Here is a 16,472-nt window from a genome sequence, read left to right on the forward strand (position 1 = left end):
AGTTTTAGTGTCTACATCAGAACCATATTCAATTAATTTGTCATTGCAATTGAGAAAGTAGTGAATAAGATCATTCATTACTGAGGGAACTTGACATTTTTTTGTAATATTCCTCACCTCCATGCATATTAATAAAAGGGCTCACAGCCTATATAGCTAAAGTTCAACTTGTTTAGTTAGCTTGGTTCTGGTTCTCAAAAATAGAGACAGAAACAGCAGTTGTAAGCGGCTTGAATGAAGTTGGGATATGCTGCATATAGAGAGCTATATTGCACTTTTTCCCGTTGATTCTGTTTTTTCAAACACCGAACTTCCAACTCATCGACGCCACTTTGTTCATTCATTCAAAAGTGAAGTGAGTTTGGTTTAGATTTAGCAGTTTTGGAGCGCTGTCTTGAAATGAAAGTGATGTGCGTCTGCTGTGCGATACTGTGATTTGCTAGACTCTTTCTCTCGCAGGATTTGAAACACACATGCATTCAAAGCAAAGCGATAAAACTTAATTTTAAAGGAACAGTCAACTCTTTATAAAATGTGGTTATCATTTTTTTGGTCATCACTGCAGGACTTCTGCCAGTATCCTGCATCTGTTGTCTGGTTTATAGTTCGTCTGATTTATTTAACTGTTAGTTTTACTTTCTTTTGGAATAATATATGAAGATGTAAATGTTCCTCTTCAGGAAGACTCCGCACCGCTGCCTTCAACCGCCGGCAGGATCTGATGGTTCAAGCAGGAATCTGTCGCTGAACCACCGGATGGGGCTTACACCAAAGATATATTGTATGCACTATCTACATATTAATCCTTATTCACTCCGAGTCTTTATGGTAGAGATGATCTTACCTCAGTATCTCCAGTTTACAGTGAGGATTCTCCAGTACAGCAGAAAACAGCTTCACTCCTGAGTCTCCATATTTATTATATGACAGATCCAGTTCTCTCAGGAGTGAGGGGTTTGATCTCAGAGCTGAAGCCAGAGCAGCATAACCTTCATCTGTGACACCACAATCACCCAACCTGTAGAGAACAATGACACACCCTTCACTCTCTCAGATCAAAACAGAAATCTTTGTTTTTCTGAATTGTGTTTATTATTTGTGCAATATCTCTTTTTTTAAACAATTAATTCCATATATCAGTAAGTTTAACTGTTATTCTAAGAGTCTATGTCTCTATGTGAGGGAGAAAGATTACATAAAACTGATAAAATTATATACATTGAATACATTTGTTTTCACTAAATATAAATGCATTAACATTTAAATTAAATTAAAATGTATTCAAATTAAAATTAATATAAAAAGTCTAAATATAAATGTCTATATACATACATTATAAATGCATATATTTGAAAATAAATTTCTCACACAAATATCATAATATCATAAAAAATGTTTACGTAGATCACAAATCAGGTCAGATAGGTGTAGGGTTTAAAGGCTGAAGTGTGACACTCTTATTTTTTGTTAAACCATTAATTTATAATGTTTAAGTAAGAACTGTTATAATGTTTTAACAGTGATGCTTGTTCTCAGTGTTACTTACCAAGCTGATCTAGTTGCTGTAAACACAGGCAGCAGCTTCTGAAGAACTTCATCTGCTGTGTTTTGTGTGACACTAATTGAAAAAAAAAGTTAATTATTAATGCTAATAATAATAATAATTCATATCACCAGTTAGGGCTGTGCGATATAGTTAAAAAATGTATCCCGATATAATGTTTCATATCGTTCGGTATCGATAATTATTTATACATTTTTTATCGATAATTCTTAACTTTTTTTTTTAAGACAAATAGAAAAGTTTGAATTTAAACCTCTGTTTTTATTTATTTATCCACATTATTAAGACAAACAACAAATTATATTAGTTTTTAATTATATTGGTCCCGAAGGACCCTAGGAGCTATGTTGTCTGGGGCTATATGCCCCTGGTAGGGTCTCCCAAGGCAAACAGGTCCTAGGCGACGGGTCAGACTAAGAGTGGTTCATAAACCCCTTATGATGAAGAAATATCCAAGGACCGTGATGTCGCCCGGTATGGCGCAGCCAGGGCCCCACCCTGGAGCCAGGCCCGGGGTTGGGGCTCGTATGCGAGCGCCTGGTGGCCGGGCCTCCCCCCACGGGCTCCGGCGACGTGGAAGAGCGACGTGGGGCCACCCTAAAAGAGGGCACACCACCAACAGGAGGGACCATAAGGGGCCGGTGCATTGTGGATCGGGCGGCAGTCGAAGGCGGGGGCCTCGACAACCTGATCCCTGGACACACGGAAACTAGCTCTAGGGATGTGGAACGCCACCTCGCTGGCGGGGAAGGAGCCTGAGATTGTGCGGGAGATTGAGAGGTACCGACTAGAGATAGTCGGGATCACCTCCACGCACGGCTTGGGCTCTGGAACCACACTCCTTGAGAGAGGATGGACTCTTTACCACTCTGGAGTTGCCCATGGTGAGAGGCGGCGGGCTGGTGTGGGTTTGCTTATAGCCCCTCAGCTCAGCCGCCATGTGTTGAAGTTCACCCCGGTGAACGAGAGGGTCGCTTCCCTGCGCCTTCGGGTCGGGGATAGGTCTCTCACTGTCGTGTGCGCCTATGGGCCAAGCGGCAGTGTAGAGTACCCGGCCTTCTTGGGGTCTCTGGGAGGGGTGCTGGAAAGTGCTCCGACTAGGGACTCCGTCGTTCTATTGGGGGACTTCAACACCCACGTGGGCAGCGACAGTGACACCTGGAGGGGCGTGATTTGGAGGGGCGTGATTTGGAGGAACGGCCCCCCTGATCTGAACCCGAGTGGTGTTCTGTTATTGGACTTCTGTGCTAGGACTTCTGTGCTAGTTACAGCTTGTCCATAACGAACACCATGTTCAAGCATAAGGGTGTCCATCAGTGCACATGGCATCTGGACACCCTAGGCTGGAGGTCAATGACTGACTTTGTGGTCGTTTCATCTGACCTCCGGCCATATGTCTTCATTCATTCATTCATTAGACTTTATTGTCCACATTAGTGGAAATTTGTCTTCGACTTCTCTGAACAGAAATGCATCAGTGACATCACACTTAAACTTACATTAAAATACACACAGTTAAGAGTACAATACTACCACCATCAACATACAACAACAGAAAATGGAAAGCAGCACAGCTGATTGAAATAAGGTAGGTTTCGACCTACAATAAACACATTTAAAAACGATTTTAGTTTAAATTAAGTTCCTGTATGGCATGGGGAATAAAAGATCTCTTATAGATGTTCCGGCTCGCCCTTGGGACCCTGAATCTACGGCCAGATGGAAGCAACTCAAACTCTGATTTTAGTGGGTGTAGGGTGTCTGTTGATATCTGTCTGGCCTTCCTGAGTACTGCCTTATCAAATACATCCCCAAGCTGCCTTTGTGACTTGCCAATCACCTTCCCTGCAGTATTAACAATTTTGGAAAGCTTGTTTTTATCTTTCACATTCAGATTGCCATACCAAGCTGTTATATTAAACTGTAAAATACTTTCTACAAGGCCCCTATATGCCATCTCAAGAATGTGTTTTCTAATTAAAAACAATCGCTGGTTAGCTCTCTTAAAAATACTCTATGAGTTAAGATTAAAACTTAAAGTGCAATCAATGATTGTACCCAAGTACTTAAAATTTTCGACTACTTCCACAGGCCGGCTGTTAAGTACAACAGGGTTGATGTTACTGGCCCCTCTTGGTTTCGTTTGTATTATAAGTTCTTTTGTTTTAGTCACGTTAATTTTCAATTTAACAGTCTGACACCAGTCCTGCAGTAAAGTGACTTAGCTAAAGTAAGCTTCCACATGTGCTGCATTATTTTCTGTAAGAAGTCCTACCAAGGCCATGTCATCAACATATTTAAGTAAACTAACATTGGTGCTGTGCACAGTCATATAATTTATATAAATTGAAAACATCAGAGGTGACAACACACAGCCTTGTGGTGCTCCAGTATTTATAACAAGCTCATCTGAGTAGACCCCATTCATTAAGACTCTCTGAGGGTGGTCAGTTAAGAAACTTCTAATCCAGTGAATGAGCCCACCATTCACATTCATCCTATGAAGTTGTTCTAAAAGAATTTCAATTTGCATAGTATTAAAAGCAGAAGTAAAATCAATAAAAAGAACCCGAGCAAGTGATTTTAGTTGTTGCAAATGTTTAGCTATTTGATTTACAAGAGTAAGAGTTGCGTCCTCTGTGCCCCTGTGTGACCTATAGGCAAATTGAAGGGGGTCAAGTTGATTACAAACAGAAGACATAAGATGGGTGCTGACCACTCTCTCCATACACTTGGCTAAGAGTGGAGTGAGTGCCACTGGTCTAAAGTCTCCAAGGGCTACAGCCTTAGAGACTTTAGGCACAGGTATTATTGTGGATTTCTTCCATGAATTTGGAAAAACACCACAATTCAGCAAAATTTGAAACAGCTGAGTGAGAACCCCTTTAAGCTGTTGAGAGCATGCCTTTAGCACCCTTCCTTGGAGGCCATCAGGCCCAGGGTCTTTGTTTGGTCTAATTTTAGAGAGACATGGCTACTTCTTCTACAGAAAGCTGTATATGTTCATAGCTACCAATCTAATCACAGGTAATACTACAGCCTATTTTCGGGTCTCTCACATCGTATCTTCCATAGAAGATGTTTAAATCATTAACGAATTTACCACAATCTGCCACGTTTACACTTTGTTTTTTCCTTCCCTACCCATTATTGTGTTTAATCCCTCCCATGCTTGTTTTGCATTGCCTGTACAGAATCTTTGTTCAACCTTATTCTTAAAATCTATTTTTGCTGTAAAAACTTTACGCTTAAATTCCTTCTCTTTCTCCTTTACTACATCATTTTCTCCTCTTAAAAATGCAGCCCTTTTCTCATTCAGACACGTTTTAAGATCCTTTGAGAGCCATGGCTTGTTATTACTAAACACCTGAACTATCTTAGAGGTGATAACAGTTTCTTCACAAAACTTGATATAGCATGTGATTGTGTCTTTCAATTCATGATGATCAGAGCATGCGTCAAAAAACATGCGCCAATCCTTGGAGTCAAAACAATCTCTGAGCTCCTCCTCCCCATCCTCAGTCCATTGACGTACAGTTTTCAGGTGTATTTTTTCACGTCTGACTTTCTGTCTGTATGTTGAAAGGAGATGAATGACGTTGTGATCTGACTTACCAAGAGGAGGGCGAGTCACTGCCTTATATGCGTCTGGGATGTTACTGAAGCATTGGTCCAGTATGCGAGTGGAGCGAGTGGGCGTGGTGACAGACTGCTGCAGAGTGGGTAGATGAGGTGACAGCTGACATGTGTTGAAATCCCCAAAAATAAAAACCGGCTGATCTGCCGATCGGGAGAGAGCAGCATTGAAGCTGTCAGTTATTATTTCAGCAGCTTCTTTATTGTTAGGCCCTGGAACATAGACAAGAATAATGGTGATTTGCCCAAACTCCCACGGAAGGTAAAACGGCCTGATAGATACAGACAGCAGCTCATAGTCTCTAGTGCACAATCTCTTGAGCACTTTGAATTGTGAGGCCCAAGTGCTGTCAATAAACTTGCAGAGTCCTCCCCCGATGGATTTTTGAGATGACACCTTATCATAATCTGCTCTTATAACTGTAAATCCATCCATGTCAATGCATGTGCTGTCCTCGTGAAGCCACGTCTCTGTGAAACAGAGCAAATTACTCCTCCTAAACTCCTCATCAAACCGGAGGCGTGTTGTGATCTCATCCAGTTTATTATTTAATGATCTGACATTTGACAGAGTTAACATGGGAAGCGGGTGTCTGTTTCCTCGCCTTCTCAACCTGTTATGAACGCTGGTATAGGAAAGCTGACGGGTACCGACGGGCCAAGCGGACTGCAGCCCGGGTGGTTGTGGAGGCAAAAAATCGGGCCTGGGAGGAGTTCGGTGAGGCCATGGAGAAGGACTACCGGTCGGCCTCGAAGAGATTCTGGCAAAACGTCCGCCGCCTCAGGAGGGGAAAGCAGTGCCCTACCAATGCTGTTTTCAGTGGAGGTGGGCAGCTGTTGACCTCGACAGGGGATGTCATTGGACGGTGGAAGGAATACTTCAAGGATCTCCTCAATCCCACCGTCATGTCTTCCATTGAGGAAGCAGAGGCTGAGGGCTTGGGGGTGGACTCGTCCATCACCCGGGCTGAAGTCACAGAGGTAGTCAAGAAACTCCTCAGTGACAAGGCACCGGGGGTGGATGAGATCTGCCCCGAGTACCTCAAGTCTCTGGATGTTGTGGGGCTGTCTTGGCTGACACGCCTCTGCAACATCGCGTGGCGGTCGGGGACAGTGCCTTTGGACTGGCAGACCGGGGTGGTGGTCCCTCTTTTTAAGAAGGGGGACCGGAGGGTGTGCTCCAACTATAGGGGGAATCACACTTCTCAGCCTCCCCTGGAAAGTCTATGCCAGGGTACTGGAGAGGAGAACACGGCCGTTAGTAGAACCTCGGATCCAGGAGGAACAGTGCGGTTTTCATCCCGGCCGTGGAACACTGGACCAGCTCTATACCCTCTCCAGGGTGCTAGAGGGTTTGTGGGAGTTTGCTCAACCAATCCACATGTGCTTTGTGGACTTGGAGAAGGCATTCGACTGAGTGGGGCCAGCTGAGGTGGCTCGGCCATCTTTTCCGGATGCCTCCTGGTCGCCTTCCCTGGAAGGTGTTCCAGGCATGTCCCACCGGGAAGAGGCCCGGGGAAGAACCCGGCTGGCCTGGGAACGCCTCGGTGTCTCCCCGGAAGAGCTGGAGGAAGTGTCCAGGGAGAGGGAGGCCTAGGCATCCCTGCTTAGACTGCTGCCCCCGCAACCTGGCCCCGGATAAGAGGAAGAAGATGGATGAATGGATGGATGGATGGATGTCTTATATTAAGATAAAAAGTAAGTGTTAAAGAATCTCTTGATCTTAAAATGTTACAAAATGTGTGCAATGTAAAATGGTAAATGTAGAACAATCAAGGCAAACTTTGAGGCAGATCAACATGTAATAAGTAGGGGTGTACAAAATTCACGTTTCGGTTCGATACGACACAGTGGTGTCACGGTTAGGTACGTTTTCGATACAGCAAAAAGAAAGAAATGCCAGATAAATTTCAATGATTTTTTTTATTTACATATGGTACAGGCCAAAAGTTTGGAAACATTACTATTTTTTATGTTTTTGAAAGAAGTTTCTTCTGCTCATCAAGCCTGCATTTATTTGATCAAAAATACAGAAAAAAAAAGTAATATTGTGATATATTATTACAATTTAAAATTATTTTATTATACTTTAAATTATCATTTATTTCTGTGATACAAAGCTGAATTTTCAGGATCATGACTCCAGTCTATCACAGAAATCATTCTAATATGATGATTCATTATCAAAGTTGGAAACAGTTCTGCTGCTTAATATTTTTTCATAACCTGTGATACTTTTTTAGGATACTTAGATGAATAAAAAGTAAAAAAAATAAAAATAAAAATAAAAAAAAGAAGCAAATGTTTTAAAAATAGAAATCTTTTGTAACAAAAATATACACTACTCGTCAATAATTTGGGTTTAGTCATTTTTTTCTTTCTTTTTTTGAAATAAATAAATATAAATAAATCTTTTATTCAGCAAGGATGTGTTAAATTGATAAAAAGTGATAGTAAAGAAGTAATAATAATTTTCTAATAATTTATATTATTAGAAAATATTTTTATTATTTATTTTGAATAAATGCAGTTCTTTTTAACCTTTTATTCATCAAATATATTAGGCAGCAGAACTGTTTCCAACACTCATAATAAATCAGAATATTATAATGATTTCTAAAGGATCATGTGATAGACTGGATGTCACATGTGACATTGAAGACTGGAGTAATGATCCTGAAAATTCAGCTTTGCATCACAGAAATAAATGATAATTTAAAGTATAATAAATTGAAAACCAATTATTTCAAATTGTAATAATATATCACAATATTATTTTTTTTCTGTATTTTTGATCAAATAAATGCAGGCTGTTAATGTTTCCAAACTTTTGGCCTGTACTGTATATATATATATATATATATATATATATATATATATATATATATATATATATATATATATATATTAGGACTGGAATCGATTAAAAAAATTAACTAATTAATTGCACAATTTGCTATAATTAATTGCAATTAATTGCATTTCCCCCAAACTTGTAATCATCAATATTTAAACTTAGAATCACCTAATTTAATTAAACAACACAAAAAAAGGAACAGAAAATAGCCCTAGAATATTAAAATAAATTTTAAACATCAATACATCAATATATTATTCTTTTTCAATATTCAATCAACATAATCAATTTAACAGACTTTTTTTAATTATTATTATTTTACTAATTATCAAAATATAACATAGTCCTACAAAGCTATTATTACCAGAGCATGTGATCAGAGCAGGTCATTTTACCATTGTTGCCAAGCAACCAGATCAGTAAACAGAAGTCTACTACTGAGAAATGTCACGTTATTTGAGCGCACTTTGCTTTTCCAGTGCGTGATCGGTACATGATTGGAGCGTTTGGGCCGTTAACAACAGAGCAGAACGCGCAGCGCAAACATTGAGCAGAACATTGAGCAGAGAGCGCAGCGCGCCGACACACACACGGAACGGAGACCGCGCCGCACACATGAAGCGGAAAAGACACGCTCATGAAAGCTGCGCAAGAATGAAACCTAATCGCCGAACACGGAGGGGCGGGACGGCATATTTTCGGCCTTTTCAATAGCAGCCGCAAAAGAAAATCCTTAAAATGAGGCAAAAAAAAGTGTTAAAAAAGTTAATTGCGTTATTTTTTTTAATGCGTTAAACATCTCAAATTAATCGCAAAGATTAACGCGTTAATTCCACCAGCCCTAATATAAGCAAATACGAGTAGCGTGGTTTCATTCCACTTTCATTACGTTTGCCATTTGATGTTTGGAAATGTTGTGGTGGTCAGGCCAGCGATGCGCGCGCATTTTGATGAAAATATCGAGCGCTATATCGAACATTTTTTATATTGTTACCGACAATTGTGTACCGCCAATAAATACCGATACCGTTGTATTGCCTAGCCCTATCACAAGTAAATAATACATCATACCTTCCTAAATACTCTCAAATATGTTTTTAATTAAACACTGCTTTATAATATCATTTTATTGTCAATGCTGCTGTGGCAGGTCTATTAGTCTACATTTACACTACTTTAACTACTTTTACTTTAACTAACACTATTTTGACATATGAGTTTTTTGTCCTGTCTGTTGCTATGGTTATCACCATGGCGACATTTAACTCCTGAGTTGAGGGGGGAGGGGGCAAGAAAAAAAATTTTTTGTACCTGCATCAGCAAATCATTTTGTTTGCTTGTTACTTGTTTATTTACCTACTTGTTTATTTAATAATTTAATTAGTTTTATTTTCAGAGAAAATGACGCGCACAGAATGTGAACCATTGTCCATCATTTTGTGAGCAACTGACAGTGTTGGGGTAGTTACTCAAAAAAAGTAATTTACTTTACTTAATAACTTTACTGGAGCAAAAATTGCGCATGTATCCAGTCCATAGGAGGGGAATAGTGCAGCAAGCTGACAATTCAAACTGTGCTGATGGTGAAACTGGCTTCATGTGAAGAGAGCCCACGGAAAGCAACAGTTCGATATACATACTAGTCTTCTGGCCAACATGTATAGGTGTCACCCAGCTCCCAACTCTATTCAACATCTGTTTAGCAAGGCACTCTGTCAACGCCTAGGAGTGAGCAATACTCTCACTTAGGAGGAGCTCACCACCCAGTGAGTGGGCACGTTTGCATCTTGGGATTTCTCACCAAGACGAAGGCAACCACTTTTAAGTGGGCCAACCTCTGCTTGGAAACAGTCTTCCCTTCTGCTGGTTTCATAACAGATAGAGCTGGTCTAAGGTATAGGCTTTGCATTCTGATCACGTATAACCGCACTAGGGCGGACGGACAGAGAAAAGCCGGGGCTGGGTCTGCCTCCTCTGGGGCAGCGCTTGCAGGCTCACCACCTGGTCCCGTAGGAGAGGTAGGAACCTTGGGCACACATTCAGCCCAGGGTATCAACTTGTGAGAGTTAGCTGGCCCGAATTCCAGGCACAACTTGTTGACCAAAAGCTAGCAAGTCCCTACCCTCTAGTGGAGACCATGCGAGCAGGAGAACCCGTTCTTATTAGAACCAGACCTGGAACTTACCACGGTCTAAACACGGGTGCCATCGTGCCCCATCGCTAAGAATGTACTCAGAGGAAGGTGTCAGGAAGACTGTCGAGAGGAGATTGGTTGGGCCAATGAGGGGCAACTAACAAAACCTGTTCCATCTCTTCCTGATTTTAGCACCATAGTGCAAGAAGGCTCACTGGGGAACACATTTCTGCAGGGGCCCCAGGGCTAGCTGTGGCCAGAGTCTTTGTCGAGAGATATTCACTCAGACAAGAGAAGAAACAACTGGCGTAGAACGAGTCCGGAGGGGCAACAGACGTGGCTGTGCGGCCCCGAAGTGGTCCGAAACAGCTGGCCAGCTGGTGATGGAGTCTCCACTATATTTGGACCGGAGGCTATCGTGAGGCTTGTCAGCGGCACGATTGAGCAGGCCAGCAGAAAATAGGTGGAATGAAGCGACCTTAGAAACTTCTGACTCCAAGGAGGAGGTGGTGGGCGAGTTGCAACATACGAGGGGAGCGTAGCTCAACGGTCGCAATGTTGTCAGAACAGTACAAGCTCACTGAGCAGCAGTGTCTCGAAGCGAGGGACTGTAAGCAACTTGAGGCAATGAATGCCAATGCAGTCAAAGGGCGCCCAGAGCTGTTACTGCATGACCTTTATACATGGCCCCTCAGCCAACATTTGGAGGACACTTGTTCCAGGAGCCACTAACCCAGGGAAACACAAGGTCTGCTTATGGGCTGAGGGTTTTGGCGACAGGCCAGGATGTTTGTTTTCTTACACGGAGCGTGTCGCTCTGCCACGGCCACCTCAGGACTCGGTCGTCAAACCAGTGCTGAAGCGGTCTCCATATGGAAGAAGCCGTGCGTCTGCGTCTGCCATATGCCCCAGGAGCCTCTGAAGTTTCAGTGGGACCCTTTTTCACTTCTTAATAGCACTGAGCTGGCACACCTCACTTGAGAGATGCGCTAGACCGAGACCACCTTCATACAAGAAAAGAGATACTCAGCACTTGGGCAAGATTACTCTTTCCCAGTTGACCTGAAGACCCAACTGGCTATGGAGCACTCAAAGGGTAGGACCATGTACTGATACTTTGTATCTTCGAACGCAAGAACACAGTAAGCCTGTGGAGCGAAAGGATAGAGATCTAAAGTACACGTCTTTCAGGTCGAACGCTGCAGACCAAGCTTGGGGATGGGGCATTGAAAATGCAACTCTGTGTTAACAAGTGAACGTATCAGTTGGCACAGATCCAAGATGGTCGTAACCCACCACATAATAAGGGTACAATGAAGTACAGGCTCTGAAAGCCAAACTTCATACCGGCAGGAGGGAAACGGCTAGCTCACGTCTTTCGCCAGTAGGACTGCGGCGCATACACACAGGACAGGAGCTCTGCTCAACACCTAGGTGTGATGAATCTCACTAAGTTTTTAGGAACATTTCTGCTCAACACCTAGGTATGATGAATACCACTGAGCCTGGGCGGAGGCCGAGTGAAATGAATCGCAAGCCGGGTCTGAAGGTACCAAATGGGGCCAGGCTGGGCATCGGTTGGAAGCGTTTTAGACTTCGACAAAACTGGACCAGGGGCCAGGGAACCACAGAAGTACCCGAGGTGGGGCAGCGAGGTGGAGGATAGGGATCTGGCTCGAGAGGCCCGAAGCGGGATCTGAGTGTGCGGTGCAACACTTACCTGACTCCACTGGGTGGGAGGGGATGCGTGAGAAGGCGGATAACTGGGTCCTCGAACGCACCCAGCTGCCAGCTGGCGAACAAGAGGGGGCTGAGGGGTACAAGGCTTTACAGGGTCGCATACCGCCAGAATTGCCCTCTTGGGGCCCAGCAACAGAGGAATTGCTCTTTCTTTGAAGTGTGGGTACCACCTGCTTCTTTTTGGGAGCCAGCGGTGGAACAGACACACACACAAACAAACAAAGACTCCACCCAGCTCTCATCCGGGGGGAGGGAGTGGATTACCAACTCCAAAGCACCCTCCTCCATCCCTGAGTGGCCCGCTCAGGAACGCTTTCGCTGTCGCTTGCCATCTGGCTTGGCAGCACCTAGAGCGGGCTGGGCGTCCATACTGCGGCCAGCTCTATGCTGAGGCCCAGCAGAGCGGCGGCAGGGGAACAACCTCGGCAACGAGCAGGCGGAGGAACTGCCACCGGCGGCAGGGTGGCAGCAGCGGGCTGCCAGGACAGGATGTGCCGGATAGCCTCCGTCTGCACTTGTGCGGCAGAAAACTGCTGGGCGCAGTTCTCTGCCGCGTCGCCGACCGGCCCAACCTGGGAAATTGGGGAGACCAGGAACCGAACCTTGTCCGCATTAGTCATACAACCAGGCTGAGCCAACAATGGCGCTCCTGAACCACTGACGTGGACATCGCCAGACCGATCACGCACGCCACGACACTCATGCCCCAGAGGGCTAGGTCGGATGCGGTGCGGAGCTCATCTATGAGCGCACGGTCTGGACTACCCATGTGCATGTCCATGAGTTCCCCGGCCTGATAGACCTGAAGCAGCGCCATGGCACGCAAGAGGCGGCGGCTTGCCCACAGGCTTTGTTAGGTCTGCCCGTCGGAACGGTCGAGAACTCACAGGCCCTTTGGGGGAGACGAGGGGCCGCATCCAAAAAGCAGCATCCGCCGGACACAGGTGCACCTGTGTCGCGCCAGACCGCTCCATCGGAGGGACATTGCCTCGCAACCCTTCACCGCTCCTCCGTCAAGGGTAGTGATGGGAAAAAAACTCATTCAGGCAGTTTCTGGCAGAGAAAGGTGCTGTCTACAACCTTGTAAGCTCTCCATGCACTTCGGGAAGGAAAGGCACTGGGGCGGCGAGCTGAGAACCAGCGCGGCCCGTCCCGAGATATCAATCACCCAACCGAGACTGTTCGGGACACGGTGGAAGATGTAACGAAATACGACTCTGGGTAAATTTGAATTAGCTCAAGAATATAGGGAATTTTGGAAATATTAATAATTATGACTCATGGTCATAATTCATAAGTCGCATGTACATTTATTTTATCAATTATAGAGATTACCTTGTTCTGTAATGGGTCTAATCGTTATTCGTCCAGCGAATAAAGGTGAGATTATCACAGTTAAGAAGGGGTATCTCTTTACAAACTCCGAGAAAGTTTTCTCTTCTGGCCACGAACATCAAACTTTCTGAGTTTATTAATTAAAACTACTCCATGTAGTCTATATCGAGCTTGTAGCAAGATCTTTCGTCTCATTGACTTTATAAAAGTGGGCTTTTAAATACAGAGACAGTTAAAAGGATATATGGATTTTAATACATGTAAAACTAAAGATTATATGAGCTACAAATACAAACGTACGTAAAAATACAAACAATAAAACAAACACACATTTAACCAAACAAGAAAATACGTGATCAGGATAACATGAAATGAAATAAAGAAAGAAAGGAAGAAAGAAAGAAAGAAAAGCTAGTAATTATTACATCCAGAAACCTAGATTCACGAGACACCGGGAAAACAGCTTTTATCAACTCAATATACTTGCAGAATTCTGTGCTCTTTCTGGTGAGGCTGAGGCAGGAAGCGGGAAGCGGACAGCGCGGACGTGTCCTGTTTCTGCTGGGTCTTCCAGTGCCGCGAAGTTTAAAAGGCTTACTGACTGTAATGTTACCGAGAAAGTTCATCTCCCGGGACGGGAGAGGTTGCAAATCTTGGTTGCAAAGACGGCAGGCTTTTACATGACGCGGGCCATGTGTCCCAGAGGCCAAGGCGAGGCCTGTCCAACCGGAGCAGCGCTGCACGTGGAGAAGGAGGAGGACACCGGAGAAGCGAGGAAGTGGGATCGATGAGAGAGAAGAGAAAGATCAGAGGGGGTTTCTGCCTTTTAACAGACCTCTGTTTACGCCTTCTCTCCGAGGCCCAGCAAATGAGATTGCCTTTCCTGAAACGGGAAAAATTCTCTTTGTGTGAAGAAAAACACGCCTCCTTTGACCATGTGTTTTATGAGGGTAAGGATCATATTTAGAAATATGATATTTCCTGGAACAAATGCATATTATTGTACTTTGCAGTCAAGATTCGACTCCGTTAGATGGAGAGGATTACAGAGATATCAATTATGACAGGTAAAGATTGGGGAAACATAACGTTACATTTATATGCATAATTACACACAAATAAAGTTTGATTAAACACACAATAAAGTTGTCAGTGTTTCCGTTATGGCAAGTGACGACACTTTGAGAAACATAGGAATACATATTAACATTTTAGGGGTACTTTTCTCTGAAAAGCTCCATGAATGGCGTGTGTGTGTGTGTGTGTGTGTGTGTGTGTGTGTGTGTGTGTGTGTGTGTGTGTGTGTGTGTGTGTGGAATGTCACGAGGCCAGCCGAACTGGCGCTGGCAAATTGCTCCTCGTGGGGCAATTATTAACCAGTACGGACACAAGACGATGTGTCTTCCCATATGATCACTTAATGCGAGAAGCAGATGTCATTGTTGCTACAAAGATTACAGTCAAGCCTGACAGCCTCGGTGGCCCGATTAAGCATAGCTGATGTTTCTGGATCTGGCTTGGGCAACGTTACACTCCCAGAGGAAGATAATGCAGCTGAGTAATCTTTTCCAGAGGTCAGCTCACCCTCTGATGCTGCAATAGACATCCTGTCCCCTGGAGAAGCCCGAATGAAACGGCTGGTCGGTCCATTACAGAGGGACCAGCACACTCAACGGGGCTCCACTGGCTGTGGTGTGATAGAGGAGTAAGGGGCCCACAGGGATTGGTATCCTGTGATCACCCATCCCACACGGCGCCATAGCGGGGCGTGGTATTGGGGACTCCAGCTTCACACATGAAGGCGAGTCTTGATCTCAACACCGCGATAGTCATATCCTCACAATAAGAACATAAACTATCCACAAAAGCTACTTCAACATGCTGCATATATACACATACATTATATAAACATATATATAATACAGACACGTGATACAACCATTGTGACCTTCCATATGGGGGGACAGGGAACAACCGCATCCAGAAACGCACGGGTGGAAAAGCATCTTGAAAAAGACGCAAACGTCATTGGCTCGTGCTCGCATGCTCGAAGACAATTGGCTCCCTAGCGTGATCCCATTCAGTCTTGACTACATCTAACGTTCTTGACTGAAAGGGAACAATATCCCTGTCAGCACAAAGAAATAGCCTATGCTTCACTGTAAAATCCACAAACAAAAGGATAAAGTAGGGCTGGGCGATATGGCTGAAAACTGTATCACGAGATAAGTGTTTCATATCGGTCGATATCGATAATTATTGATATTTTTTATGACATATTTAAAATAAGGACCAGTCCAGGAGACAAATATATTACATTTAAAGATTTTTTATTTTAAACTTATCCTACCTCTGATTATAATCCCATCAGTTATAAAGGCAGAAATGTCAACACGACCATGGAAAACTCAAAAGTCTTTCTTCTGTTGAAAATAAAAGTTATTTGGAAGAATGACCAACAGTTGATGTACCCCAGTGACTTCCATAGTATATTTTTCTCCTATGGAAGTCAATGGGGACCAGCTACTATTTGGATACCCACATTCTTCAAATTATTAATATTAGAAAATATTAGAAGGAAATTAATACAGGTTTGGAACAACATTAGAGTGCGTAAATAATGAGATAATTATTAGTGAACTATCTCTTTAAGGACAAGCGGCAGCGTGTTTACTATTACTACTGTCTCTTTAAGAGTTGTGCGCGACGCGTCTATTATAACTTGTTAAACGCATTTGACTAGTCCACTTAGTCCAGTATTCAGGCGCTGGCAGACAGGCTTTTAGTGCATGTGAGCTTCACATGTAACGTTACGCGCTGAGAAACGCACACGCTAGAACAGCGCATCAGCACGCGAATAACAGAGAAACTGACGACGGTCTTGCATAATCTGCAGACGACATTGGTCTGACTACGGTCAGACTTGAAGTCGGGCGAGCTGACTTTTCCTGTTTTATCAACAATCGCTGCGGCACTCATTTTCTACTTTACTCATCTTCTACTTTCACTCTACGCCGGTTCTGTTACTGAAGAATCCAACACGAGACAACAATATTGCGCAACCTTACTGACTGGCTGTTAGCGTGTCACTTCCTACGTTGCTATGTTACTAGAGAGTGAGTGCCTTTGTTCATGCAATCAAACTTGCTTTGCTGGTTTCTTCCGACAAAAAAAAAAAAAAATAGAATTATCGAACGTTTTATCGA

The 16,472-nt window shown here is 43.6% G+C and overlaps 1 protein-coding gene across 3 annotated transcripts in view; it reads right to left on the reverse strand.

Annotated features, from left to right (window-relative positions):
- Positions 1-16,472, reverse strand: part of LOC308694213 (protein NLRC3-like) — an 89,312-nt gene that overhangs the window by 58,779 nt on the left and 14,061 nt on the right. For all 3 annotated transcript variants that reach the window (XM_081371604.1, XM_081371605.1, XM_081371606.1), the window contains exons 6-7: positions 1,547-1,618; positions 845-1,018 (exon numbers count right to left, since the gene is read on the reverse strand). In XM_081371604.1, coding sequence (XP_081227730.1) covers positions 845-1,018; positions 1,547-1,618 — 246 coding nt within the window. The remainder of the gene's footprint in view (positions 1-844; positions 1,019-1,546; positions 1,619-16,472) is intronic.

This window comes from Scardinius erythrophthalmus, assembly GCF_964197995.2.
Source record: "Scardinius erythrophthalmus genome assembly, chromosome: 7".
NCBI classification, from domain to species: Eukaryota; Metazoa; Chordata; class Actinopteri; order Cypriniformes; family Leuciscidae; genus Scardinius; species Scardinius erythrophthalmus.